Here is a 27,581-nt window from a genome sequence, read left to right on the forward strand (position 1 = left end):
GGAGACTATGTTGCATTAGAATCCAAAAGCTTACCTTAAAACTAGGGTACGACAGTGTCTCAGGCATCAGGCAGTGTATTCCTCAACATTTCATACAATGAGTTTCTCTGAAGGAGCATTTAGAACCCTTAAACACTTCAGGCACCTGTTTTCCTATCACCATCACTGTAAACCATTCTGAATCTGTACTATTAGTTATAGAGAAATATTTTCTAGAACTGAGTTTTTCACATCAGACCACTCTGAATGAATGTATTCACATTTTATACCTTAGTTGTGTACATTAAAAATATGAAGAATGTTTATTTAACCTAACCTATTTACATCAATGCTTTTTTAGCAAAACCAGATTTTATTCAATTAAACAAAAACTGGCCTTCACAAATCCCCGCCTCATTTCCAAGGCCAAACTCCATGTTTACTTTGGCCGTGTTGTTAAAACAGCAACCATGGACAGCTGATTAATCTTCTACTTTGTAATTGGAATGATTAACAATAATGACAAAGCTGTTTACAGAGATTAGACAGCAGAGTTAAGCTAGAACAATAAGTCAGGAAACACTTAAGAGCCACAGAGGGTCTCGTACATCATCCACAATTATACACATCGTCATTGCTGGTAACTTAAACTCTCCATCACCCAAGTTAGGAAAAATGACTTGGCGTGGCGTGATAGAAACTTGCAAGCTTCTTCCTCTGAGAGAATCTTCACTGCACATTGAGTGCACAGTTTTCTGTGGCGTAATCTCAGTGGACTCCGCTGTCCTGAACTGACTGCAACGTGCCATGGCATTAAAACATCAACCCTCTTGTTCTTACCTTCTAGCAGTACAAAGCACATATCTACTATATTTTTCATGCACCCAGAGACAAGCTAATGCACATCAATAACAGCCTCACATATTTATTATCACGTGCAATATCATCTCTCATCACATCAGTTCTATGCAGCTGAGTTTGTTTTGCATTGCTTGTATCATCTCCTACATTTTCAATTACATTGTTTTATGTACTGCATGTATGCTGACTGCTATAGCCTACCTCAGTTACCTTAGAAATGTTCTCCTCTAAAGCTGCAATTTAAGCAAAAGAGCCTCGTTAACTTGTAATGATAATAGAACCTTTTTGGTGCTATATCCAGAATCATTACCATAATCTATAAGTTCTCAAAAGATTCATCAACAGTTTGTGTAGGCTTACAGATACTTACTTCAGGACTTCTGGACAGAAGTTGCCTCAGAAAAAGAACCTTGGTTGGCATGATGATGGAAGTGCAAATCATACCTACCTGCCACCTTTCATTACAGAAGCAGCTTCAGGTAATCTAGATACTGTACAGTAAAAGTTTTGGGTAATCTAGATACTGTACAGTAACATCTTCAGGTAATCTAGATACTTCTATACTCCAGATAATGTACATTAAACATTTTTAATTTTCTAGATATGGTACAGTAACAGCTTTAGGCTATGTTCTCTGCCACTGCATCACAGAAGGCTGTTCCAAAGTAAAGGACCCTTCGTATACAGCCTAGAAATGCAGGCCAAGTTTGGGGCCATTTCGAGGACACAACCACAGTTCTCTGCCACATATAAAATAACCAAACAATAAATAAATTTAAAAAAAAGCAGGCCTACGAAAATGGTAGAAAATGAAACCTCTGAAGCAGAATAGTTAAGTTCCTCAGCCCCCTGTGGAGATCTGTGCATTATTGAGTTAAACACCACAAACTATTCATGAGGTTTTTGACAGATTTTATCAGTGATTTTAAATCAGGTTTTGAAAGAGTGATTTAGTCATTTTTTAGTCATTTTCACTCCTCATTCAAAGAGATCAGCCAGGTTTTGCGTGACTGGAAATATCTGCCCGCAGTGTCACAAAGATGGCCAATGAGTGAACAGACTTTGCTATGAGGACTGAGTGTTCACAACTGCACAAATGCTTATCCAATCTAGGATCACATATAAAGGTTTCTTAAATCTGATTTTAAAACAATCAACATTTGACATGTTAACACAGCCCTGAAAATAATCAGATCTGTTTTATTAAGGCAGAAGATCAGATTTAAGTCACTTCAGCCCGGTAATGTGAAAGTAGTCTTAGATAACACTTAGTTAACCAATTCAACTGACTGTAAACAATCTAGAATCTATATAATCTACATAATCAATAGAATGGGGTCCAGTATTATAGTGTGAAGAAGAGTAGAGGCTGTGCTCTAGAAGAAATGTTGTATTAACAGACATCAACAAACCTCTGGACACTCTGGACATTTATTTTTCACTGTATTCAAAGCATGTATGAAAAGTACAGCTAACTCAATACAGTTCGCAGTCAATGGGTATTGTTTTAGGGTAGGTATGACTTCAGAGGACATTTACTCCTCATGAGGCACTCCATAAAAAAAACAACCTGCACTATAGCAGAGGTGTTTCTAAGAAGGAGATCACTAATTTGTGTTCTGCTTCACCACAATGAGTGATGCATTCTCACCATACCCACACAGTCCATTCTCCAAACATAGCTTGGAGTGGTGAGCGCCTTGTTCACCTAGGGTTGGCTTAGAATTAATGAAGGGGGTTATCCAATTCAATCACGATTAAAGCCGACTCTTAATGGCTGTGGATAGAGGGGAAGACGTGCATGGCCAAGTGATGGGAGTCTTAGTCCTGCAAGCTGTGGAGGAGAGCGGGGGTGGACACTGGCTGATTGATACCACGCATGACGCACGAAAGTGAATAAGGACCACTCAACGGCACCTCGAGAATCACTCTAAACTCAGCAGCACACACTCAGGCTGTCTAAAGACACCCTCATGATTCTGGGAGACCCTCTCTATGCAAAGTGCGCGTTATTATCTACACAGTAGATAACTCGTTAAACAAGTTACAATACAAAAGTTTGTGTTTTCACAGGAGACATTTATTGTAGCTTATTCCTCATCATAAATGTCCAAAACTATCACTAAAATAAAATAATACGTACTGATTTATAGATACACGGAGAACAACATTCCCCTAGCAACAGGCATTCTTCTTTCACTTACAAGTGAAGTGAATACTGATTATCTTCATCTACAGTCTGTTAGGGGGGTAGGATATATTAGGCAGCAAGTGAACAGTCAGTTCTTGAAGGTGATGTGTTAAAGGCAGAACACATGAGCAAGCTTTGGCAAGAGCCAAAGTGTGATCTCTAGACGACTGGGTCAAAGAATCTCCAAAGGCAGGTCTCGCAGGGGTTTTCTGGTATGCAGTGGTCAGAGACATGCTCCAAGAAAGAACAACCCGTAAACTGCCAACAAGGTCATGGGCACCCAAGGCTCACTGATGCTCATAAAGGCCCCAGCTCAAATTGTACAGCACTTAAAGCATTTGCTGCTAACGTCTTGGTGCCAGATATCACAGGAGGTTTCGCGGAGTCCATACCTCGAATGGCCAGATCTGTTGTGGTGGAACAAAGGTGACCTTCGCAATAATAGACAGATGGTTTTAATGTTATGGCTGATAGGTGTAAGCTATTACAAGGGCAAGATGGCAGGTGTGTAAGTACTGATCCTTCACTGTTTAGTGCATGCAGTCCCTCTGAGAATACATGAAGCGTTCAACAAGCATTGATAAACTGTTGGATTTGCATGGTATTGTGGGAATTGTAGTGCGTTTACAAGTATGACTATAGTGTAACACGCGTGTTTTTTAAACCTGTTAGGTCCAAAGCACAGCCGTTTGTGTCTTATTAAACCCATAGAAATGAATGCAGCATAATAACTAAAATGCAAGTGTCAAAGTAGGACATCCATCAGAAATCATGCAGATAACACTGGGAGACGTCTTCCCCTTTAATGGAGTAGAAATGGTTGAAAACAAATCAAATTACTTCAAATATAACATAAAATACAAAGGACAGTGGCATTTTCCATGTGTGAAATCCCAATCAATCAGATAACAATCTGCTTAAGGCAACACTGAGATTCTACCAGATCCAGACATCCTTCTACTTACAGAAACTGGAAAAGAGGAAGGATGTTGCTTAACAACAACTACATTATTTTCATATTTTATTCCTCAAAATGATTATATTATGCATTCAAGGAACAGATATATGGTTAAGTCAGCCTCTATACACTATTATTATCGTCAGACAATATGCAAATTTAATGTCACATTAAGTTTTAAATCATATTGAGTACACTCTTTAGGAGGCGTAATGGGCTCAGTACTCAGGGGAGATGTCTGTGGCAGTTTGTCTTCTGCCGCTTTCAGGACATTTTGGGGGCTTCAATGAAAAATGAATTATGGTCCTTGTTATCTGATAAGCGTACACAAAACTAGGCAATGCAAGTACAATCATATCTTAAGAACATTGATAATAAAAATAATGAACAAAAAACAATCAAACAGAATTAGAAGTTTTGAGGCATTTTTTGGTTCACGTTAAACTTGACTATGACCAAGGATCCAAATTAATACAAAGCTCTATGGGAATTGTGTGAATCGTTGCCATACAAAGTCAAGGACATCTATAAGAATAAAATATCTTCAATGGAGAAATATGCTAAATATATGACCCAATGAGTCCCAGTGTCCCAGACCAAAACACAATTCATTTTAGCCAAGGTCATTAATGCCTGTGGTTGATACCTTGAGTATATCTGTGCTTATTTACATGTTATGTAAATATCAGACTAATAAAGAAAGCTCTCATTTTATTTCTGTACACCAAGTGCCACCCAGTGGTTAAAATAAAAACAGTAAACCTTCCCCAGCAACATGTTCTTCAATTACAGCAACCATCAGGATGTATGCTACAAATAACATTCATTGTTAAGTAGGCTTTTACTTAACACCTTTAACATACAGAATTAATGATCCTGACACATGTACCAACTATCCTGAACTTCAAATGTATTTTAGGCATTTAGGAAATATGTTCAAACATAAGGTCAAAACCTTTAAGTGATAAATAAAGGCTCATGTTAATGAAACTGCATTACTAAAAGCAATAAAGTTAAACAAAGTAAGCATTAATGTAACAACTCTAAAGCCTCATTCATAAATAGGTTGCTAAAATAAATATAATTTGTGCAGTGGACACACTACTCTTGTTTATAGGACATACAGAGAGCAATAGTATAGTCTGTTAACTCATCAAGTATCACTTTAAAATCACATGTACCAAATCCGATGTTCATATTAAACATTTAATTCCCCCTGACTGCTGAGTACCAATGACTGTTTAGAATCTCACAATGCTACAGTGAAAGCACATGGGTCAAATTCATGTACTTGCATTAGATGAACAGCAGCAGGCTTGGAGTGATTCTTTCATTAAGGACACCATACCACTTAAAAAAGACATTGTGCCACAGCAGAAAACACTATATATAAATACAGTAATCGTTATTGTAATTACAGGGAAAAACAGTGAGTATTAGTAAGTACATGTACAATATGTGCATTACCTCCATTAGTGCAATTAACATCTATATTAACAAGTTTATTTGTTGTTGTTTTGGCTTTGTGCTCTATCACACTGGATCTAGCATAAGAATGGACTGAAAATGAAATCAGGACTATGAGGTTAAGTAGCAGAATATCACAATCACACCAGCATATAGAGTCAATATAGGGATCACGTTTTTATTTATTTATTTTTACAGAAAGCCCTCTTATTTCAGCTTACTATGAGCAATTGGACATGTTTTGGTAACCCTACTTCGTGCCTGCAACCCATAGATACCTCGATGGACCCTAGATGTTCAGTATCTGTAGGTAACAACTCACAACAAGCCAAAAACTGAGCAGTCAATTGTCCAATTACTTATGGTCCCATGAAATAAAGTTCTATGCATAATAAGAGTTTTGATTCCAGTATTACTAAGCCAGTACTGACATAATTAGCCTTGAATCTGAGATTCTGTTCTTCAACCTTGATGTTTTATTTCAAATCAAATGACCAGGAGTACAAAGCCAAAACTACAAGAACTGTGTCACTGTCCAGTTACGTACAGATTGTATTGCATACACATGCACATTTGTGCACACTCACCCATACATATAAATAAACAAATTAATTAGTCTCTTACTGTTATGTTGCCTAAAATCTGGGAACTAGACAAATTGTGACTTTAGCATTATCATGATGGTAACCTTTAGAAAGGACTGCTGGCCATGCAAGATGCTTTGAAGGTTCAGTTCTGTTTTTCTGTTGCACATTGATGGTTTAACCAGACGTGTTCTAGGTAATAAGAGGAACTTCTCACTCTTTGATAAACAGTAGTTTTAGCACACATACACACATGCACACTCGCACATCAAAGAAGACGCTCACCAGCCAGCTAATCTCACTCCACTCGCCACTGTAGGTCGTAAAGTGCACCAAATCAAACATGTGGCATCACCTCACTTAATAGCCTGCCAGATAATTATGGCAAAAATGGTCACCACCAAGGACAGCACTAGAGCCAAGATACACATCCTCTTGCGTGATTTTCTCTGCAGAAGACAAAAGTACAACACAAAAAATCATTTTAAAAGGATTTCTGCTACAATCAAGTGACCTTAAGTCATGTGAAAATGATGGGCACTGTCGTTGCTGTACCTGATAGTAGGCAGCACGCTGGAGTTGTTCAGCTCCACGCTCCACATGCACCTCGGCACTCTCCACATTAGCCTCTATGCTGTCTGTGGGGCACATGAATAGCAAATATTACGCCCAACTGCAACTTGCTTTTGCTCAAGTGTTACACAACTGTCAAATATATGCACATGAATGAATATAGTTAAATTACTGAGGTTTACCAGTGGCAGGAGAATAACTCTTGAATCTGTTAATATGTAACTGGCAGAGCATCAATATGCATTGTATCGTAAGGAGATTGTGGAAAGAGTTAAAATAAGAAAGTTAAAATACTCACCTATCATATCTCCCTGATCATGAATCATCACTGCTAAGTCCTTAAAGATCTGGTTCACGTCCATGATATCTGACTGCAAAGAGCAGGCATGACATTGACATTTTCTCTTCGACTACGCTGAATTCAATCAGCAGTTTGTTTCTGTGTACATGCATCCGTTAATGAGGTTGAATTAAACTCAGCTGGGACCGGATATGCAGGTGCATTGTTTAGTTTAGCATACTACATTTATTATTATTTCAACCAAGCTGATATTACTTTGCAGGGCTACACATTCTGCTGACAGGGGGACTTCACCTCCAGCTGCCTGATGTTGGTTTCTCTCTCCTTGATCAGTTCCAGGTCATCTTCTGTGATGGGCTCCTCTTCTGCCAGACTCTGCGTCTGCCTCAAGTCCTCATTCCTAAACAAACAGTACATTTTTAATTGCCATCTAAAGTTTTCATCCATTTACTTAATTATAGATGTAGAAAAATATGTATTCTGATCCTATTAAGGTGTATTTTCCAGCAAGAAGTCAAAAGTTGTCTTTGGAAAAGCTATGCTTATTCAGGGCTTACTCTGATGAGTATTTTTTAACTTAATTATGAGTTCACCTAACTTTTCAAATGTCACAAGTTGCTCTTCCTGACTGCCATCTTCAACCTACAAAAAGGAGGAATTATAGATGATGGTTGATAAAAAAATTTGATTATCAAATTACTGTTAAAATAGTCATACATCATTGTAATGCATCACTGCTGTCATTTACAGGAAACGGGGAAAAAATGTTTAATGGAGGTCAATGTAAAATTCAAGCAATTTTGGAGCATTTCTATTGGTCAATTCATCAAGGAAATTTGACACTCTAAAAAAAAAAAACGTACATTTAAAATATGTTGAAAAGAAAGGGAAAATGTGAGATAAAAGGTTTATGCGTGACTTCAACGGTATACAGAGAGAGTGAAGTAGAAAGAGTGAGAAAGAGAGGTAGAGTGTGGAGGTGAAGTCCACTATTATGTACCAGTAGGCGCCCCCCTGCCCGGGCCCGGGCCACTGACTCTCTCTCCCTCTCTGCTGCTCGACGCTGGACCACCTGGAAGTTATTGAGGGCTGCTGAGAAGTCATTCATGAGCCGGTCCTTCTGGATCCTCTGCTGCCGCTGTGTGGAGAATCTACATGTGTTTAGCTGCTCTTGCCTTAGTAGGCATAGCCCCGGGGTTAACTAGAGAAATTAGCTCACCTGCTCGGACGGAGACTGAGGTGGAGGTAGAGAACCCAGTTCTTTCAAGTGCTTGTTGGTTTCTTTGGCTAACTGGTTTGTGTAATGCTGCATCTGCTGACTGAGCACCACACAGATAGAGATACTGACAAGTTACAAATGCTCAAGGCAGACTTGTAATTAATGGTGCAGTGATTGAGAAGACACACACAGGTCTACACAAAGTCATTATGTTGTTCATATCATTTTCTAGAACCGAAGCACATGTATGGAATATAAATTAGAGAATTATCACAAACACTTTTTAGTCAGAGTACATATGTCTCTTGGGGAAATTAGACCCATTGTCCCTGTTTCATTCTTTATTTGAAACCATAACTGGGACACACTCTCACAAAATTATCCTGTACAGACTGTGTATTGTCAGGGGGACAGGCTGAGCATTCCAATTGGCTCTAGATGAACTGAAGATGGATGAATGTTCTAGCAGTAAAGACAGGTTTGACTCACAGTCTGTCCTGAAGTTCAGGTGTGTCTGGTCTGCTGCCAAGCTGGAACAGCATGGTTTTGATTTGGCCAGCTGAGCACACAAGACAAGGGAAAATGTTACAATTAAGATTCATCACTAACATTGCTATGAGGTTTTCCCAAGTGTTCCTAAAGGTGGCATAGTCTATACCTTTTCTACAAGCTAAAACAGATCCCTGGGATCTTAATGCAATGTCTGTTAGATGCTTTTAGACCCAAATATGGTCAAGTACCAACAGCACTCTTTTTATAGCCTAAACAGCCTTAGTGATTGGTCAATTGCAATTACTGTAATCATTAAAGTAACTATACCACTAATAACAAATGTCTAGGTATGTCTGTGCTGTTCCTCTGGATAGTTACACCAGATGCTTCCTACTGAATTTTTAATGCTGAACATCACTATTGGATTATTTAAACCGCTTTTAGTGGTTGCTAGACGTGGATCCTGATCCCATTCAAGCATAAATGCAATGCATTTCTAAATTTGCAGGCAACTACATTAGCAGAACTGCATCCGCCCAGTGCTGACCACTAGATTAGGCGTTGCAGCATGGAGGTAATGTGATTCTAGTGTTTCTTCTGATATTTAGCAGAGTATAACACATCACAGTAAGTTATTGAATCTAGAAAAGGACCAAAGTGAAATCAGATCTCATCTTCTGACACTACAGACACATTTTAAAGAAAAATGTAAATGGAATAAAGTCAAAGTATTTACAGTTAAGATTCAGATATTAGACACGTGTTAATGCAAAAAGTAACACAGCTTAAATCAACATTGTGTTCTAACTCTGGCTTCAGTCTACATTCACATTTCCAGGATATGCACTGTTGTTATTTCATAGCCTCTCTTGTTACAGTCCGAAAAACAGCGCCTTGCAGGGATTAATGACTGAGGAATTTAATCCTGATCCTGACCCTGATCCTGATCAGATGGTAATGCAGCAGAATACTTATCATATTTTGTGGATTTCTTGAAAAATCTGCTAAGTAAATTTGGTGATGGATAACGTACTGAATAATAATCTAACAGTAGGCGTATTTTACCATGATGGGGTTTAAGACATGTTTCTGTATTTAAAGGCACTCATCCCTCGCTCCCCTACTGGTGGACTTTCTGGTGGACTGCATTGCTGTGTGCATGGATGTCACTGCATGGTTCACTTACTGTTCTGTGTTATTTTCTGAATGTTGGAGCTGCATGTCTGAATGAGGTTGCTGAAGTCTCGTGGCTGGGTGCGGTAAGACATGGTGACTCCTGTAGTAGCAGCAGCACAATACAGGCCTACAAAACAACACCATCACAAAACACATGTAAAATGCACTGAAAATGAAGGTGGCTGCAGCAAAGTCAAAGTACAGAAGGATTAAAGGCATGTCATGTGTCGTAAACGCTCCAGGCCTTTTTTATCTAAGGTACAAGCTACTGTTCACCTTCAGTATACAGTATAACAAGAGTTCCTGCACCTGCGCCAGTCCGGGTGGCCCGTTTTCTGTACTAGGCCTGTGACTAAGGCTGATAACCCACATTTGACGCGATTACACTCGGTATTTCTCCAGCCATATAAACCACCGATCAGTACAACCAAAACTGGGAATTACGTGATCTGCAATGTCCTAATTCGTCGGTAATGGGGGATTTGTTGTTGTGCGCATTAGAATGGGTTAAAGCAGCCTGAGCCTAGCCTGTTCAGCCCTAAGCGAGCTCTGAGCGCAGAGGCTTACTGATGTTTACAGTCCGTTCATAGACTACAGTCAACTGACAGCCATTTCTGGGCGCTCCTGACCAATAACACATCGCATATCGACGCACATGTAGGCAAAATAACGGCTTTAAATCGAGTAACTGAGAAGAAATGGCTTACTTTATGCTGTGGTGACGAAGCCGAGCGCTGCTCTCTGCCGCTGAAGCTCCGCCCCCTCCCTGCTGCTCACACTAAACACGGCGCGCTCCACAAATCAGAGAGAGGAGCAGCGCCCACTACCGACCCTGCTCTCTCTACGCAACTGCACTCTCCACAGTTTCCCTTATATTCTTTATATTCTCAAATATTTTCGGACAGAGACTGAGGAATAACACCTCGATGCGTGTCTCAGTAAGCAATGATAAAGTCTATATTGTGTATTTCCACCCTGAAGAAGTACAAGGGCTCGCTTGTCCACTAGTCTACTTCTTGCAGCCTGTGTGTAGAAACGCCAGCATCGTGCCTGTCCCATGACTTTCACAGGACTCCAATAGGAGAAACACAGAGTTTCCCCTCACATGACCCAGTGCCCAAACAGGGAATGCAGAGTGTAGGGAATGCTATGAAAAGTTATGAAAAGCTATGAAATCGCACAGACTACATTATTTGCTTCGCTTCATAAGAAAAAAAACAATGCCCTACTTTTTGTTATTGAGCTTGAGGTAGTATGAAACACTGTGCACAAGTAGAAACAGTCAATGAACTAAATGTCCTTACACTTTTACATGAATTCAAACTCCAAAATTAGTTTTTACATGAACTGATATCGGAAGTTAAGTATACTGTCCTTCTGCTATAGAGATAGCATTTTTAAGATACAAGGTTTTGTTTGGACTGATTGCATATCTCTGCTGTCCACCCATGCATCTCCATTCTTGTCCGTTTTTAGTTTTCTCCATTATTTACACTGTGTGAATAAATGGGCCAATAGAAATGCTCTAAATTACTTGTAATAAACTCATTTTACATTGACTTCCATTGGAGATGGAGATACATGTTTTTCACTAAACAGCAACGTGGCATAATACAGGGTCTGAACAGAGGTCGTTTACACATATCAGTCATTAAGGCACAGTAACATTTTATTTTTTTTACCATAAAGGATAAAGAAGGTAAAATATGAGCATATAAAAACTAAAGTATGAAGGTTTTGTAAATAGCAGATATGGGCCCTTTTGAATGTGATGGAGCAAGCTTTTATTTTGTCCCTTCTTTCCCCCTGCTTAGTTTTTTCCTGCATGGTGCTATTCTTTCCCTCTGCACCTGCTCTGCCGATTAGTAAAATGGTGTCGTCTATGTTCTCACTGGCTTAAGGCCTGCTAATGAGCCTCCTATTGCTTTTTTAAAAAGCAATTCACAGTTGGTCCTGTGAGGTTTCCTTCTAGCAGCTGCCTGGTGGTTTCAGTCATTGTGGCTAAAGGTGATTGTCCTCCTCTTTTGGTTGAAGAGTCCCTCATCTGGGTAAACGTCATACTTTTTTTTTGATTGACTTCTAACTGGGATCATGGGTGGCATTTCTAGAAAGGGAATGTGCCTACAGTTCTAAATGATGTGCATGCAGTGTTTATATTGTGTGGTAGTTTCTAACACATTGTATAGTTTCTTGCAGGTGTGAGACCACAGGTTTTGTGTGTATTGGAAATGTTCTTTTTTCCTCTCCCTCCCTTTCTCTTTCCTCCAGGCTCCATTCCCTGAGAGCGAGTGGCTGCTTTGTCCTTGCCACTGAAGATATTGTGCTTGTCTTTACTCAAAACTGACTTGGTTAATACACTGTAATGAAATGCAGAACTAATGGAATATGGCCTTTTTTCAAATTTCTTAATAAATGTTGATTTGAAAACTTCAGTGTGTCTCTTAGGTCAGAATCGAATATTGGTGTTACGGTGGAGTTTGCTTGCGTTATAATTATGAAGCTAAAGGCAACCTGTTACATAAGTTGTCCTTAACTGGTAGAGCGGAATATACCACTTCATAATATCAAGACAGTCTATATACATACATATATAAATCATCTACCAAAGTATCATTTTTTATAAATATATGTATACATTATTTTTGTCCTTTTATATAGTTGACTATTTATGGTACTAAAAGGTTATCTGGTAAAAATACATCTTTCCATGTAGTATCCTTTAATGATGAATCCACTGAATGTAAAGACATTTAAATAGGCACAGTGCTAATTGGTGCACTGACCTTTCACTTTCATCTAAAAACAGCCTTTTTTGTTTGCTGGTAGCTTGGCATAACCAACCAAACACAACAAGGCAGAGCAGCATTACTAACTAAAATGAGCCTCTGAAAGTGAGAGGCCAGCCACACTAATTAGTTTACACACGTTGCACACAAGGCTCTGTTCTCTCTGTAAACAGCATTTAAACAGCATGTGGAATAGCAAAGTTAGTTCATTATCAGGTCAAAAAGATGATGATGATAATAATGAAATACAGTAAACAAAAATCTTATAACCTATAATAAAAAATATATAGTGCCTTCATCACTTTAAGTGCATACTTACACTGCTTGGTACATGAACTTTAATTGTGATTTTTTTCTTGGCAAGAGGAATAGCTCATGAAGAAAATCGCACAAGGGCCTTTTCTATTGGTCTGATTTGTGCAATCAATGTCTCAAGGGAAACTGCTATTATTTTCCCACCACCATACGTGTTTTCAGAATAGTTTCAGCTCATTAGTCCTCACTAACGTCGGAGGAATACCAGTCTATTCAGGAGGGTGAGGAAAGTTCAAAGCAGGCCAATGACAATCTATGAGGGCATCGTAGAGCTCTTCACTGTCTTCTATAAACTGTCTGTTTACTGCCACCACATCAATGTTGACAGAGGGTTCTAGAGAAGAGTCAGAAGTCAGATTTTAATCATTGGCAAAATGCAACAATGGCACATGTTTTATAATAATTTTGAGGCAATGGGTAATTTGGCACCACTGATGATGTGCTTACCTTCAAGTCCACCATCTTCATTTGTATCTCTATAAGACTCCTAAAATGTTGGAAATCACCAAATATTTACACACAAATAAATAAATAAAATAGTGTCTACTCATTTAAATAAATGTTTAATTAAACAAAGCAATTTGGTGATGTTAGAGGACAGAACATACCTGGTGACAGTAGTCATATGAATTGTAGTCGTAGCCACTATAGATGCCTACATTCTGATCGTATCCCCAGCTTGAGAAGTAGTTAGGGTACTGCTGATAGTAAAGGTTCTGGTCATATGGGTAGGGCTGAAAGTATCCACTTTTGTTTCTGGGACAACAAGAGACATTAATTTAACCAACCCATGTACACTTCAGGTAAAATGATGAGCAGATTCCAAACTTAAAAGTAAATCAATAATTAATGATCTGTATGATACTCAGAAAACAATGTAAAAATTTATGCAATGCACTGAAATCTCAGAAAACATTTCAGAATATGGACAACATACTACATTGCTGCTTTATTGGCTGCAATATCTTTTTAAAACATTAAGCAGCATTAAATCTTAAACATTATTTGTTGGATCACCTCAGTGACTTGGTTTATAAAAACACTCTGACAAACACTCATCTATGATTGACTCAAGATGATCACAGAGTGCAATGAACACTCATTTGCATATTGCCATGTTTTCTGGTATGAATATTGTGCAGGCCACAATGTGATAGCAATATTGACACAATATATAAGACATAATTCATCTAAACAGTGGTGCCTCAATACTTTTGGGATGAAGTGGGGTGGTGATCATCTAACATCCTGACCTCACTAACACTCTTTTCACCGAATGCAATCAAATCCTTACAGCAATGCCCCAAAATCTAGTAGAAAGCATCCCTGGGCAGTAGAAAAAGTTAATTCAACAAAAGCAGGATAAACTCTTTTTAATACCCCTGATTTTGGAAAAAAAACAATGAATGAACAGGTGTCTCAATACTTGTGTCCATATATTGTAGGACATGTGCTTGACTGCGTAGTAAGCATATAGAAGGCAATATCTTTCTTTTTCCACCACCAAGGAGATCATTTTAAAGCAACAACCACCAAGTATTTGATAGTGTTAAGAGCTGTTAAATCAAGCAAAGGTTCTTTAGACCTTTCAAAGGTTGTTTACACATCTCTCTTACAAAAGTGGTTTGTCTATGGTATCGCTTAAGGAACCTTTTTTTTTTATATAGGGTTGGGCAATGAAAGTATGAGAAGACTGCTTACCTGTTATCTCCTTGCTTGCTGTGAGTTGCTTTATTAAGTTTAAATCTTTTGGGCTGAGAAAGAAATACAAACAGTATCAAACACTTGTACAGTGATGGGACTCCAGGACAAATTACGTTAAACAGGACTAGTAAAGAGCGATGGCGATCATTTTAGGTCAGGAAGCAAGGTGTAGATTAGTACTGATCATGTTGGTTTGGGGTGAAGTGGAAGCAGATAAACTACCGGCATGGCTCCTGGGATGAGTTTCCCATTCACTTTTCTTAGGCATCTCTCTGCTGCAACTTCATCTGCCAGTTCCACAAAGCAATAACCGGTAGCACTCCTGCAATACAGTCACCAGAAAACATACAGCTATGTTCACTTGTTCAATGTTCACTTGTTCAATGGACAAAATATAACATAAATCTTTTAAAGAAACGTTAAAGTATCTACCAAAGAGCCAAAATATGCTCCTCCAGCATTTTTAACTTGTGTAGGATGGAAACTTACAAGTTGATTTTGTGACGAATAATTCTTACAGACACCACCAGCTCTCCCATGGTGGCAAAGGCACGCAAGACAAATTGTTCATCCATGTAAGGCTCGAGCTTTGAACAGAAAAAAAGAATAAAAGTAAATAATAATAAGATAATATTAATACACTAATATTATAATAATAAGATTTATTGAAATAATTATTGACAATTTTCTGTTGTCAGGGATTTTATGAGTGCGGAAATGGTGGAACTGACTACACAAGACCCATAGATGGAGAGGGGTCCTCAAGGGGCCTGGACTAAATAGAAGATGCTCTGGTGTACAGTTTCGGGAGGGGGGTCCTGAGAGACTGCATTTGTACATAGGTCAGAAATGTGTGGAACGCCCAGTTTGCCGATCCCAAAATAGCCAGGAAAACTCACTTCAGCTTTAGATAACCAACTTAGTCAGAAACTTTGCAAAATTCTACCCTAAAACTGCCCTTCAACGAAGACCATGGAAACTGTCCAGCTGGCTAATGTAGATAAACATGGTGACAGCTATCGTACAGGAACTTGCTGGGCTGCGATAAATGACTTGTCAACCTGTGCGTAGTGTTACTGCAGGTCGTGCAAAAGAAAAACTACTCTGGGATCATTTTAGTCAGTTAATGTGGTTTATTGTCCCTCACGCACACAGAACACTTACATTTCCCATCCACAAGCAACTCATGATTGAGGGCGACCCGTTTACATCCGTCAGGTATTTTGAAAGCTGTAAAAGCGCTTCTTCTGTGTGATGTCTCCAGGTCGCTCAGAGCGGTGCCTAGTGCCACCTGCTGGATTAGACGAGGAACAATGCTACAATACTACTACTACTACTACTAATAATAATAATAATAATAACAATAATAATAACAACAATAATAATAACAATAATAATAATACCACTATCAAGCTAATTATTATTGTGTTAACATTTTCTATGAATAAATCTGTTCATCTTTATCTGAACTGATAACCCTATAAACTCACAGTGCATGATGGCATCATTGCCTCCTCCAAAACCTGCTCATCTTCATTTACTGCAGTTGTTGACTGGTACACATATGTTTGCCATGTTTTATATGTTTGCATACTGACTTTAGAATGTCTCTGCCATTTACATGCTGTAAGGAAAACTGGATGAGTAACCAGGCAGATAAACCAGGCAGATAAACCAGGCAGATAAACCAGGATACTTATACACAGTATAAAACTAGTGTACAATAGCACATTAAAATGCAAAAAAAAAGCACATTATATATAGTATATAGATGAGAGTCCCTTCTGATATTCCTATTAAATAACTGGAGTGTGGCCCTTTGGACTTTATAAATCTTTGTTATACCCAGTATGTATTATGGTGTTTAACAGAGACTACATGGATAGGAAAGCCTTCCAATGCTTTAGTGCAATCAGTTATTTTGGTAATAATGTTGACTCATATTGTTTTATATTTTAGTAATCCGGTTATTCCAAAGTGATAGTCTTCAGGAAACAACCGCCAGCAGGTGGCGCCAGTTCTGCTTCTCGCCAGTTCTTTCACTGGGAAACTTTTCTTTCAGTTCTCAGCGGGTTTCTCTGCTTTCCAGCTGCTTTATGGCTTTGTCGTCTTCGCATGTGTGGAATCACGGCTTACTTTTCTTTATACAGCCTATATAAGAACCAGGGTCTGAAGTCGTGTGGGTAAATCGTGTGGGTTTGGTGCAGATGCAGCGATAACTGATGCTGTATGCCTTTAGTAATCAATGCAGGCAACCCCACCCATCTACAGTACATCTAGGATGTTCGGATGAGACGTTAAGCTTGGCCTAGAGCAGTTTACGGAGAGTCTGAGAACAGCCTTTTGCCTGTAGTTTTAGCTCTTAGCAAGTCTCCATCGTATCATTTCTCTTTCCGCAGGCAGCTCGATGTGGAGTGCAGTCCCACAGTGAAAGGGGTTAATTGCTGCCGCCTACTCGCCTGATTTGAGCTACTTCACGCCTGTCGAGGCCCATCGCATCAAGCAGGCCACAGTCCAGCAGGAGTCACTCAGTGTCATTAGCAGGCAACACACACACACACACACACACACACACATACACACGCTAGAAGGCACACACACAGACACACTGCAAGTCCAATGAGATTATTCCTGAATTCACGGCTTTCAGAATGTAAACCTGTGCCTCTTATAGGGACTCAAAGCAAGAAATAAGAGAAAGACTACGCAGCGCAGTATTAAGGGACGGACGGTAATAGCTGCTGTGTGAGAGATCTGTACTGCAGCAGGGGTCAGTGTTGCTTTCTTTTTCAGGCTACTCATGCAGTAGGTTTTTGTACATTTCATGCACGCTGAAGTGATGCTGCCATGAAAACATTAGAGATCAGAATCTACTCAAGCCTCAATGAATAAACCAATAAATAAGATGTACCCCCACTGGGACTATAACTACCTGTGAGTACCCTCATCTTTTTAGTGTTACTGCGTATGCTTTAGTGAGCACCCTTCAATTTAGTCCAGTCTTGTGTATATAGTGCAATCTACAAGTAACTGGACAGTGATTGATGTCATGGCTCTGTACACCAGCACACTGGACTTGAAATGAAACAGTGAGATTAACTGTAATGCACAGCTTTATTCTGAGGGTGTGAACATAGGCACACTGGATGAATCAGACAGAAATCATAGATCTTCTTAGATATAGCCCCCCCCCATCTCAGGAAACTTAAGTAATTGACAGTTGGCGGCCCAGTCTTGGCCAGCTGTATGTTGTTGCATGATTAGTTTATGCATAAGAGAGCTAAGAAAAGACTTGACTAGACGTGGAATATGCATGGTGCTTCTTTCTCCCAGTATGAGGACCAAGGATGGGGTCAAACACAGTGAGCTGAGCAGCAGCAGATAACAGAAGAACACACACACCATATAGAGAAGATGTCGACCGTTTGGTACCGATAGTACAGGTACAAAGTCTTACGGATAGGTAAAATTAAGCCTTTACCAGAGTGAGGGCGGCTCCAGCGAGGCGCTTAGGGGTGTTGTACCTGTTTAATTTTTTATGTTTAATGTGTGAATACCATAATAAGTTATCGTAAAAAAATAAATAAATGCCTTGAAAACCCAACTGATTATTTTAGGGTAAAAAACTTTTTTGTAACTTAGCATTAGAGATATTATAATAGATCATTTTTTACCTCTTAAATGTCCATAGCGGCATAGAGATGTAATCAAAAGGAAACCAGTGAACCTAATAGGGCTACGGGTGTGTACTCAATCACAACAACAGATGCATTGCTTTGTTATGAAGATGTCTAGTGCATGATTATTTTGTTGCTTAATATAATAAAGGTAATGCATTTGGCAGTTAAGGCACACATTCTCATTCCTTATACTTATCTCTAGGTGTTGGTATCTGGATGTGTGGTAACTGTAAGAGCACCTAGGTCGCTATTTGGTCTATAAAGCAAATTATATGATCAGATGCAAATGAAGCACAACTCAGCAAATGAGGCATCACCTTGTGGCAGGACAGGCAACTGAAACATACAATCAAACTGTGCAGTGCATTTGCTATGAGTTAGAGAGTTTAAAAGTCTTGACTGAGTAAATCACCCATATTGAACCTCATTGAGCATGCATTTCAAATACTGAAGATGAAGGAAAAGCAAAAGGCCTGTAAATCAAGCAGGAACTACAGGTCTGATAGAAGAGCAGATTAGATATCCAATGTCTGTTGATCTGTACAACGTCATACTTATCAGTTAGTCTCTGCTAGTCAGTCTGATGTGTCATAGTTATTAAGTCATAAAGGCTCATGTCACATGGACACCTTGATTAGCCCCAAGCCTTTCCATAACTGATGGAAGCATGAATTCTGCTCTCTATCAGAAAATGCTGTGGGAAAATAAATCCATCATCTGAAGCTCAAGTGTATTTGGGTTATGCAAGGTTATGTAATAAGACAACAATCCGAACAAAGTTCAAAAGAAACAGCATTAGGAATTTGCAGTGGTCTATTCATAGCTTCAAATCCATTGAGGTTACAGGACCTTAAACGGGGAGTCTATGCCCAAATGTTCTCTGGAGTGATTGAAATAAAGTGGTTGGCAAGGCAGAGCAGGCCAAAAGTCTCTAGTTATAGTAAGAATTTTAATAGTTACCAGTCTATGGGGTGTCTGGATTCTTTTGAACATATAGTATATTCATGATACACGATATTCACTTGTTAAGTTACACAAGGGCTCATGGCATGGGGTTTATATACAGCATGTACCAAGTTCTGTATGGTTCACTTAATATAAATGAAAATTCTGTCATGTATGCATTTCACATATTGTGGACTAGCTGTAGTGCAGCACTAAAACTGGTCAAATACAGACTCCACTCTAGGTCCTCCACTCTGCTGGAACAAATCATAGGTCCTTTTTGAAGAAAAGCTTGAGTTTTTATGGCTTCCGTCCCCACTGGTACACTAGAGTTCCATTTAAGTCATCATGCAGATGCTTAAGTCTAAATGTGATCTAATTGTTGTGAGAGCACATGGACCTCAGTGCTTTTCTCTCTGATGCACTCTGCGAGGCCCCACAGCCCTCTGCTAGCCAGCCAGATTTACGTCACGAGCGAAAAAAGAAGAGAGAGGGAGAGAGTATGTATGTGCTTGTGTGTGTGTGTGTGTGTGTGTGTGTGTATTGGTTTGTGAGTGCTTGCTTCTTTTGGGGCGGTGGGGGTGATGGGGGATTTTTCATGCATGTTGTCTTACAAGCTGCTATGGCATGGTGTAGAAAGAGGCATTTTTTTGACCAGTGTATTAATCCTTTTAGGCAATGTTCCCTATTCAGAAATGCAAATTGAATCAATCTGAGGCTGACTTTTAAGACTTTTCAAGTGGGATTTAATTAGAAGCCAGAGCCTGCAGTTTTTAATGAGAGAGGGGGTGGAGAGAGAGAGGGATGGGGGGTGAAGGGGGGTGGGCATGGTTTTGATCTGGGGTCCTGCTGGAGAGGCGCAACACACATACGCACACACTCACACACACACAGGCACGCACACACTCAGACACACATAGACATGCTCGCACACACACAAACACACACTAGACTTTCTTGTATAACTGTGCTTGTAAAGTCAGTGACCTAAATGTAAATGTAAATAATGCTAATTCTAAATCCTAACCCTAATATGACCCCAAGCCCTAACCTTACTGATACTCTGACCTCCAAACCTGACCCTAATCATAACCTTATCCACACCTTAAAGCAACATGATGGAGTTATATAGTTATACCCTAATCCTGTTGATACTCCATTGGATCTGTAATATGGAGAATAGCGCCTCTTTTTGCTCATTTTGTGGCTAATTTTGTTGTCAGTATGTGGGCTCGACAGGCCTGATACTGCACCATGCATTTTTGGTAAAGCAGGCAGGACAACACCTGTGAACCCTTAGTAACCCGAGTCATATTTGTGTAAAATCCTGCAATATTACTCTACTGCCTCAGTCCATGTAATTAGTTTCTGTATCTCTCTGCATATCCAGAAATGCATGTGTAAAGTGTGTCTTTTAGTGGTGACTAAATGGCAAATTACACTTCCCGACTGTACCCAGCCAACATGCTCATGTGGGACTACACATGGGTGGAATGTAACCTAGAAGATATTTAGGTGGGAATAGTCTGAGTGGGTTTGTACATATGTTGTTACTGGGACCCAGTTGGGCTTCCCAAATGGGCCCCATTATTACAGGCCACCTTAATCTTACATGGGTCCCATCTAGATCCCATGTGTAATCCCTCCTGGTCCCATCACTGACCCTGGTAGGCATCCATATGTGGGACCAAAATGGACAAAACCTTCTTCTTTCCAGGAGCAAGAAATACCAAAGCTTGCGTAATGCTGCTTTAACTGCAGCTTTGGATGCAAACGGAATAATAAAAATTCTGTTAAAACTACTATACTGTTAAAAGGCATTTGTGTATGAATACACACACACAGAGACTCTCCCCCTCTCTCTCTCTCATTATAAGTATACTCTAGTGCGTGGCTTCACACACAGACCGAAACAATGGAATGCACATTAATGCTTGTAAAGAGTTAGACTGTAATAAAGATAAATATAAGAAGGTGCAGATAATTTTTAATGAAGCATTACTGTACCACTATCTCTCCCTGGGTGCCAAAATACGTTGTATGTGTATGTGTGTGTGTGTGTGTGTGTGTAAAAGAGAGAAAGAAAGAAAGAGAGAGAGAGAGAGAGAGAGAGAGAGAGAGAGAGAGAGAGAGAGAGCCCTGCGTGTGATGGAGTGTGTGAGGTCCAGTCTATCACTGTTATTAATAACACTGCTGGACCCTGCAGCCTCGCTCCAATAAATAAACCCAGCATGCCCCCCAACAGCCGCCATATTCCTCCTGCCCCACACTCCTCCATCTATCAGCCAGCCACTTCACCCTGTGCTTGATAAAGCTGCAGAAATATAGACCCAGGGAGAGAGGGGGTGAGAGACAGACAGACAGAAAGAAAGTGAGAGAGAGAAAGAGAGATACAGAGACAGGGAGGGACAGAAAAGGTGAGAGCTGTCTTTTTTTATAGCAAAGTTGCCTAAAAGGGAGGTAAATGTTGCCTGACTCTTTACAGGCTCGGTCTGCCATCTAAAAGGACCATATACTATATACTGTACATGCTGGATATATTTCCAGAGAAAATCCCTGCATTTACTTTCTGACATAATCAAAAAGTTAATCTGGCAGCTGTTTTTTTTACATTGTGACATTTTTCATTGGCTCTATAGAAATGCTTTAAAACTACTTATAATAAAGCTTTTTTCTTCTCTTGTAAAGTTGCTATTTTGGATTTTTTTTGTATGACAGCAACAATATATATATATTAACTTAACCCAGTCAAAATTACAATTTCACTAGCCCAGCACCTCTAGAGCCAATGTGATTGGATTATTACTTATTAATATTTGGGCATGGCAGTTTATTATTCACAGTTTAATGGAGCACCAGAGCAGACATGCTGAGAATAGGCATTTCATATGGCTGTTAATCACAGAAGATGTTTGAAAGAAAGTGATTTTTAAGGGATTTTCTTTTTTGCTCAATATGCACATTATACCCAACAACTGTAAACGTCTCTTGCTCAAGATTCATCATGCACGATCAATATGATCATTTAACAGCATCTGAATAATGATCCAGCACTTTGTGTTATAAGAAAACTACTGCAGTCATTTTTTTCAGTCAAATGCAATTACTGGGCCCCCACGTGCCTGGAAGCATTAATAGGATAGTGAGAAAGATGATTGTTTTAAAGAACTCAAACTCCAATTCATTTTGGTCGACCGGGAAAGCCCAGCCAGTCAAGACACAGACACACAGACAAAGACAGACCCAGAGACAGATGGACAGAGAGCCAGGTTCTTCATCACATGACATTGCATTTCCAGATCCAGTACCCCTTTAGCAAGAGAGTTCTGTCTGTCTGTAACTGTAATCTGCCCACAAGCACAGCTGCAGTTTGAGAATGTGACCATTACACAGCTTTGGCTCTAAGTCTAAGTGTGAGGATTTAACAGCTATACAGGCAGATGATATAAGATCAGGGATCCTCTGGTACTTTTTTTTTGTTGTTTGTTATTATTAAGTATTTTTGCATGTTTTATTAAAGTGGCAAGAGTTCAGATTCTTGTATTTGCTGAACTCAACTGACACAAAGTGTTTTAAAATAACAAAGATATAAATAAAATGGAAAGTTAACGGTTTGATAACCACACAGCATGGAGCTAAAGTTCCACCTTAAAATGATGCCAGAGTGACATTCTGCCAGCTGTAATGTCTGCGCTGTTTAAGGTGGAATGGAAATTTTTCATTAGGAAGTTGTTGAAAAACAGCCTTGTAGTTGCAGCCATGTTTGTTTATAATGCCATAAATCACAGCATTCCAGATTTTATGGCATACTGAGACTATGTGATGAGATGACCATAATTTTTTTTGAGATGACCATTTTTTTTTTGTTGTTTTTTTGTGAGTAGCGAGCCATCAGAGATGTGTGTTTTTCGACTATGATTCCTTAAACACGGAGCATAAACAAGCAGCGCAGCCACATATGGCTGGTATGAAATGCAGATTCTTATCAATAAACGCATCCATTGTCACAATGTTTAGGCTGTTAGGACCTGTGACAAATCATCAGCAACACTTTCAAAGCTGAACATTCTGCACCAAATGTGACTGTACTGACCAGGGACCAGCCATGGTGTGGCCGTAGCTGCAGAATTTGATATCACTCAAATGTGGGCTAAATACAACAAAAATTTAATCAGCCAACCTAAATCGCCCTCTCTAGGTGTGGTATTCTGCAATGGACTGGGGCCCTGTCCAGGGGGTACTCCTGCTTTGTGCCCAATGATTATTTGTAGGCTGCAGATCCACCGATACCTTGACTAGGAAGAATTGGATTAAGATTAGATGGATGGATGAAATATGCTTTGACGGGACTGCTAGATGCATGCCTTTAGAAGCTGTAGACTGCAGATGAGGCGTTTCACTCTCCACAGCCTCCATTGCAGAGGCATTGCAGAGAAACAACTGGATTAAGAGGGGAGATCCATAGGAGGCTACGTGGGCACAGGCCAAGGTCACCTTAGTCAGAGTGTCTGATAGTTTAAAAACCCGAAACACCTAGTAAACCCCAGGTACCAGCACTGATGATGTGGCCAAGATGTATATGTTCAACACACTCGAAGGGTGTTGGTGTGCTTTCACCCAAATACGAGTCCGCACCCATTCTCACCCATCTCATTGGAGAAGGTGTTTGGCCATGCAAGCAATAAGTCTTGGACTCAAGCTTTCACATGACAAAGTTAAAATCACGCAACCCCACATGTGGAGCTGGGAGAAGCCAGAGTTCAACAGAAGCGAACCCCAGATCACCGATTTCAGGAGGACCAGAGATCAGCGCTCTGGGCTGCTCCCAGGCTCAAAAATTGCTTGACCAAATGTACCAAACCTTCGAAGCAAGCAGACCTTATAGTGGGAAAACACCCTAAGTGTTGGTGATATTCATCCCAAATGAATAGAAAACGAGTTTCTCCTTTCTCTTGCAAATAAATGTTCTCATTAGGCTGAATGTTCTGCTTTCTGTAAAGCCTCTTCAACCTCCCAACAGCTTGGACAGGTCAGCTGCTGAGAGAGTCTCCAACTCTCCAGTCAATCTCTCAAACAGCTCCTTCATTACCTATGGTACACACTGTGTGATTAGCTCAAATTAGAGAATGTGAAGAAGGAATGGGAAGAATCAGTAAAGGAATGCACTTTTGGGAAGTGTGTGATGCAACGAAATGGACACAAACATCCAGAAACAAACACACACACATATACACACACAAGATAAGGAGAGAATATCTGAGTAGATGGTCGAGATGGTCTGTGCTGACCCACACTGATGTGCACCACATGCATGCTGTGAAGATATTAGTGAATGCATACTGTATATGTGTCTGTGGGTGTGTGTCTGAGTGTGTGTGTTTGGGGGGAGGGGCATCCTCTCTAGTGAGCCTCCTTAACATCAAACAGCTGGAAGTAATAAAATATTTAGGATGCACTGGGAGTCTGTGAATATTAATACTCCTTTTCTCTCTCTCTCTCTCTCTCTCTCTCTCTCTCTCTCTCTCTCTCTCTCTCTCTCTCCTTCTCTTGCACGCTCTCTCTCTCCAGTTGCTTGACCTCCCGTCTCCCTGTGCCCTTGTTCGTGGAGAGGACATTACAGACTGCTAATAAGGGCCAAAGCCCCGTCGGGCTTTTGTTTCACCCCAAGCAGGACACGTGGTAAAGGCGGCTAGAGAGGACCTGAACTAGCCAGCGGTTGCGCTCCAAACCATGTCTTATGACACGTCATGCCACAGCACACTTTCTCTCTCCCACACACATACACACACAGACAAGAACACGTCCCATCATCCCTGTCACCTGTGCAGGCAGCATGGGGGCAAATAGGAAGCTACTTGAGATTCAAAGGGAAGACAGGAAGAGAAGAGAGAGAGAAAGGCAGAAAGAGAGGGAGAGCGAGAGGGGTAGAGAGACAGAAAGAGAGAGAGACAGCATGGTAGAACGAGAGGAGCCATTCAGTTTGTGAAATAAACATAACACGGGGGAGAAAACAGGCTGATGATTTATTAATCCTCCCCACTGCCTTTGATAATTCATTCCAGGAGACAGGATCCAATCTGAGCTAAGCAAAAAGCACCCCCTAACCATCACCGAATAATAGGTAGAGCTGTCAGGTGCCAACTCCGATGCCTCCCTGGCTCGGCTAAAGAAAGGCGAGCTCCTCTGCAGCTTCAGCTGCAGCAAACCTGGCTAATTCATCATTTTGTTCAGACCTTTGAACAGCAGTTATTACAAGTGGAGCTCAGACAGCGTATCATTAAAGAGAGTGCAGATGTTTATCTTCAAAGGAACGTCTCTTCGTGAAAAAAAGAAAAAAATAGCGACGAGGAGATGATATTAGTGAAGCTGTTAGATTTGTCATGCATCGATTAAAACTGGGAGTCGAGAAGTTTTTTTTTTATTATTATTATTCCAGAGATGGAAGCGTGAACCCGAGCTTTTTTTTTATTCACCATCAATAACACCCAGCCATGCTGGTGCATTCAGAAACCTGACTGAGACGTGCCTAACGTTGCAGTGCACGGATCTCGGGTGTGCATTAACCGCATCGTATGCAGCATATGTATGAACCTCGGCCTTATTCGATGATTAATTGCTCACAGGGCTGATGGCGCTATCTGTATCAAATCAGCTATGCTGACTCGCCCTCTGAGAGCCAAAGCCGCAGTTCTTATGTAAGTCTAAATGTGGGATTGAAAGACAGATTGACAAGGAAGGATGGAGGGAGGGAGAGATGGAGGGCGAGGGATGGAGGGAGAAGGACAGGAGGAGGCAGTGAGAGGATTTATGAGCTGCTTGACGCTTCGCTCTGCTCCGTCTCGTTGCGGTCCACGCCTCTGTAATCCACCATTCTCCTCCGGCTCCCGTGTGTCTGAGTGAGAGGGAGAGAGAGAGGGAGAGAGAGAGAGGCCCTGGCCTTCCTGCCTCTCACTCCCTCTCTCCAGCTCGGCACAACTCCTCCACTCCCTCTCTCCAGCTCGGCACCCTCCCAGGATCCACTGGGCAATTACACTTCTCACAGGGCATCAGGAAACCAACCCAGTCATCCCTAACTGCCTGCACACCCCGAAACTCACATACACACCAGCTTACTGTGGCACCCAGAGAGAGAGAGAGATACAGCAGTTAAAGAACCATTTATGCATTCAAATTGTTCTACTACCATACTTGAGCTTTTAATCTCCTGTCTCTTTACAAGCAGGCAATTAGACAGTTGCGCCACTCTACAGCTGTGAACCCATGAACAGTTCTGTGCACAAGAAGGAATGGGAAAGTATGCAAGAATAGCTCTAGCAGGGTGCAGCGGTCAAACTGCCTAGCCATCAAATGTAATGAGATCAGGGGCTCAGCGGTCCAATGTGCTGCCACTATGGCCTTGGGGTTGCGCGTTCAAATTCCAAGCTTTAAGAGCTTAAGAATGGCATTTAGCATCAGCAACTGGAGTCTGGGAGAGTACAACTGGTAGTTCTCTCTTTGAGTGGCCATATGGAGCTCTATCAGCTCATCGCACTTAAAACGATGTTGGTCGATACAGGGGTGTTGACATTTCGACTGACAGTTCGAAAAGAGGGGGTGGCTGGCTCTGCATGTACTGGACAAGCTGTGTGTTAGGTCCTTATCAAACAGGTAGGTTAATTGTCAGAGAAAAGGTGAAAATACTGCAAATAATTTTCATAAAAAACAGATAGTAGGGCTCAGTGCTTTATTGTCAAAATCCTCAAAGTCTGAGAACATGATGGGCAGTAACAGTAAACAAATTGACGGGACTTAATGTGAGTTAGGAGAACTTCTGACTAAACTAAGTTAAGTTAACTCAAACAAAACAGTCTGTAATCAGTTACTTTATCATTTTAAGTTAACTTGACTTATTTATTTTTTATCATCTCTGATGGCCCTATATATATATATATATATATATAGGGATCACAATTTGTACTAGAGGGCAGGTCCATGTAATGTCCGGTACAACTGATTCGGACAGCTCCTCTGGGTAATGTCCGGAAAAGTTCTGGGTTACCATGCATGTCTGAAAGGAGCTTCTGACTTACATAATTATTGCCACTACTTATGACCTCATAATTGTATGTAGCACAAAATCCAGGCTTTAGCGTGGGTGATTAATGCCATTCAGAAAATTGTGCTTATTCAGATACAACACTAAAAGAAAGTGGCTCTTTAAAATAATATGAGCTTAAATGTGTGTAAATTCAAACTTAAATGAAGCCATAGATAAAATTGCAGGATGATCTCCTGTCATCCTTGGGTATCTGTCAGTCTTAAACATATCATCATGTCTGGTAAAAAAGGTCAGGGAAGGTGTAAGTGAGTA

The 27,581-nt window shown here is 40.3% G+C and overlaps 2 protein-coding genes across 2 annotated transcripts; both read right to left on the minus strand.

Moving 5' to 3' along the window:
- Window positions 1–3,820: 3,820 nt before the first annotated feature.
- On the minus strand, window positions 3,821–10,590 carry stx12l (syntaxin 12, like). The gene is made up of 10 exons (XM_072679736.1): window positions 10,509–10,590; window positions 9,812–9,928; window positions 8,623–8,692; window positions 8,134–8,233; window positions 7,915–8,052; window positions 7,513–7,556; window positions 7,209–7,314; window positions 6,912–6,984; window positions 6,596–6,678; window positions 3,821–6,489 (listed from the first exon to the last, which is right to left on the minus strand). The coding sequence occupies exons 2-10, from the start codon at window positions 9,891–9,893 to the stop codon at window positions 6,397–6,399; spliced, it is 789 nt and encodes a 262-aa protein (XP_072535837.1). The 5' UTR covers window positions 9,894–9,928; window positions 10,509–10,590; the 3' UTR covers window positions 3,821–6,396.
- A 925-nt stretch (window positions 10,591–11,515) lies between these two features.
- Window positions 11,516–15,851, minus strand: LOC140555544 (tRNA selenocysteine 1-associated protein 1-like). Its single transcript, XM_072678808.1, has 7 exons — window positions 15,771–15,851; window positions 15,096–15,193; window positions 14,829–14,928; window positions 14,604–14,656; window positions 13,511–13,658; window positions 13,350–13,389; window positions 11,516–13,236 (listed from the first exon to the last, which is right to left on the minus strand). Exons 1-7 carry the CDS (start codon window positions 15,792–15,794, stop codon window positions 13,112–13,114), a joined length of 588 nt encoding a protein of 195 aa, XP_072534909.1. The 5' UTR covers window positions 15,795–15,851; the 3' UTR covers window positions 11,516–13,111.
- Window positions 15,852–27,581: the final 11,730 nt, after the last annotated feature.

This window comes from Salminus brasiliensis, chromosome 5 (genome assembly GCF_030463535.1).
Source record: "Salminus brasiliensis chromosome 5, fSalBra1.hap2, whole genome shotgun sequence".
Classification (NCBI taxonomy): Eukaryota; Metazoa; Chordata; class Actinopteri; order Characiformes; family Bryconidae; genus Salminus; species Salminus brasiliensis.

What these genes read in the sequence shown, in the direction of transcription:
- LOC140555544 (XM_072678808.1), bottom strand. Translation starts at nt 15,794, where the DNA reads ATGAGTTGCTTGTGGATGGGAAAT. An exon ending in GTTGCTTGTGGATGGGAAAT is followed by an intron (nt 15,194 to 15,770) that starts GTAAGTGTTCTG and finishes TTCTGTTCAAAG; the next exon opens with CTCGAGCCTTACATGGATGA. An exon ending in AGCAAGCAAGGAGATAACAG is followed by an intron (nt 13,659 to 14,603) that starts GTAAGCAGTCTT and finishes TTGTTGTCCCAG; the next exon opens with AAACAAAAGTGGATACTTTC.
- stx12l (XM_072679736.1), bottom strand. Translation starts at nt 9,893, where the DNA reads ATGTCTTACCGCACCCAGCCACGAGACTTCAGCAACCTCATTCAGACA. An exon ending in CTCAGTCTCCGTCCGAGCAG is followed by an intron (nt 8,053 to 8,133) that starts GTGAGCTAATTT and finishes TTCTCCACACAG; the next exon opens with CGGCAGCAGAGGATCCAGAA. An exon ending in AGCGTGCTGCCTACTATCAG is followed by an intron (nt 6,490 to 6,595) that starts GTACAGCAACGA and finishes TGTCTTCTGCAG; the next exon opens with AGAAAATCACGCAAGAGGAT.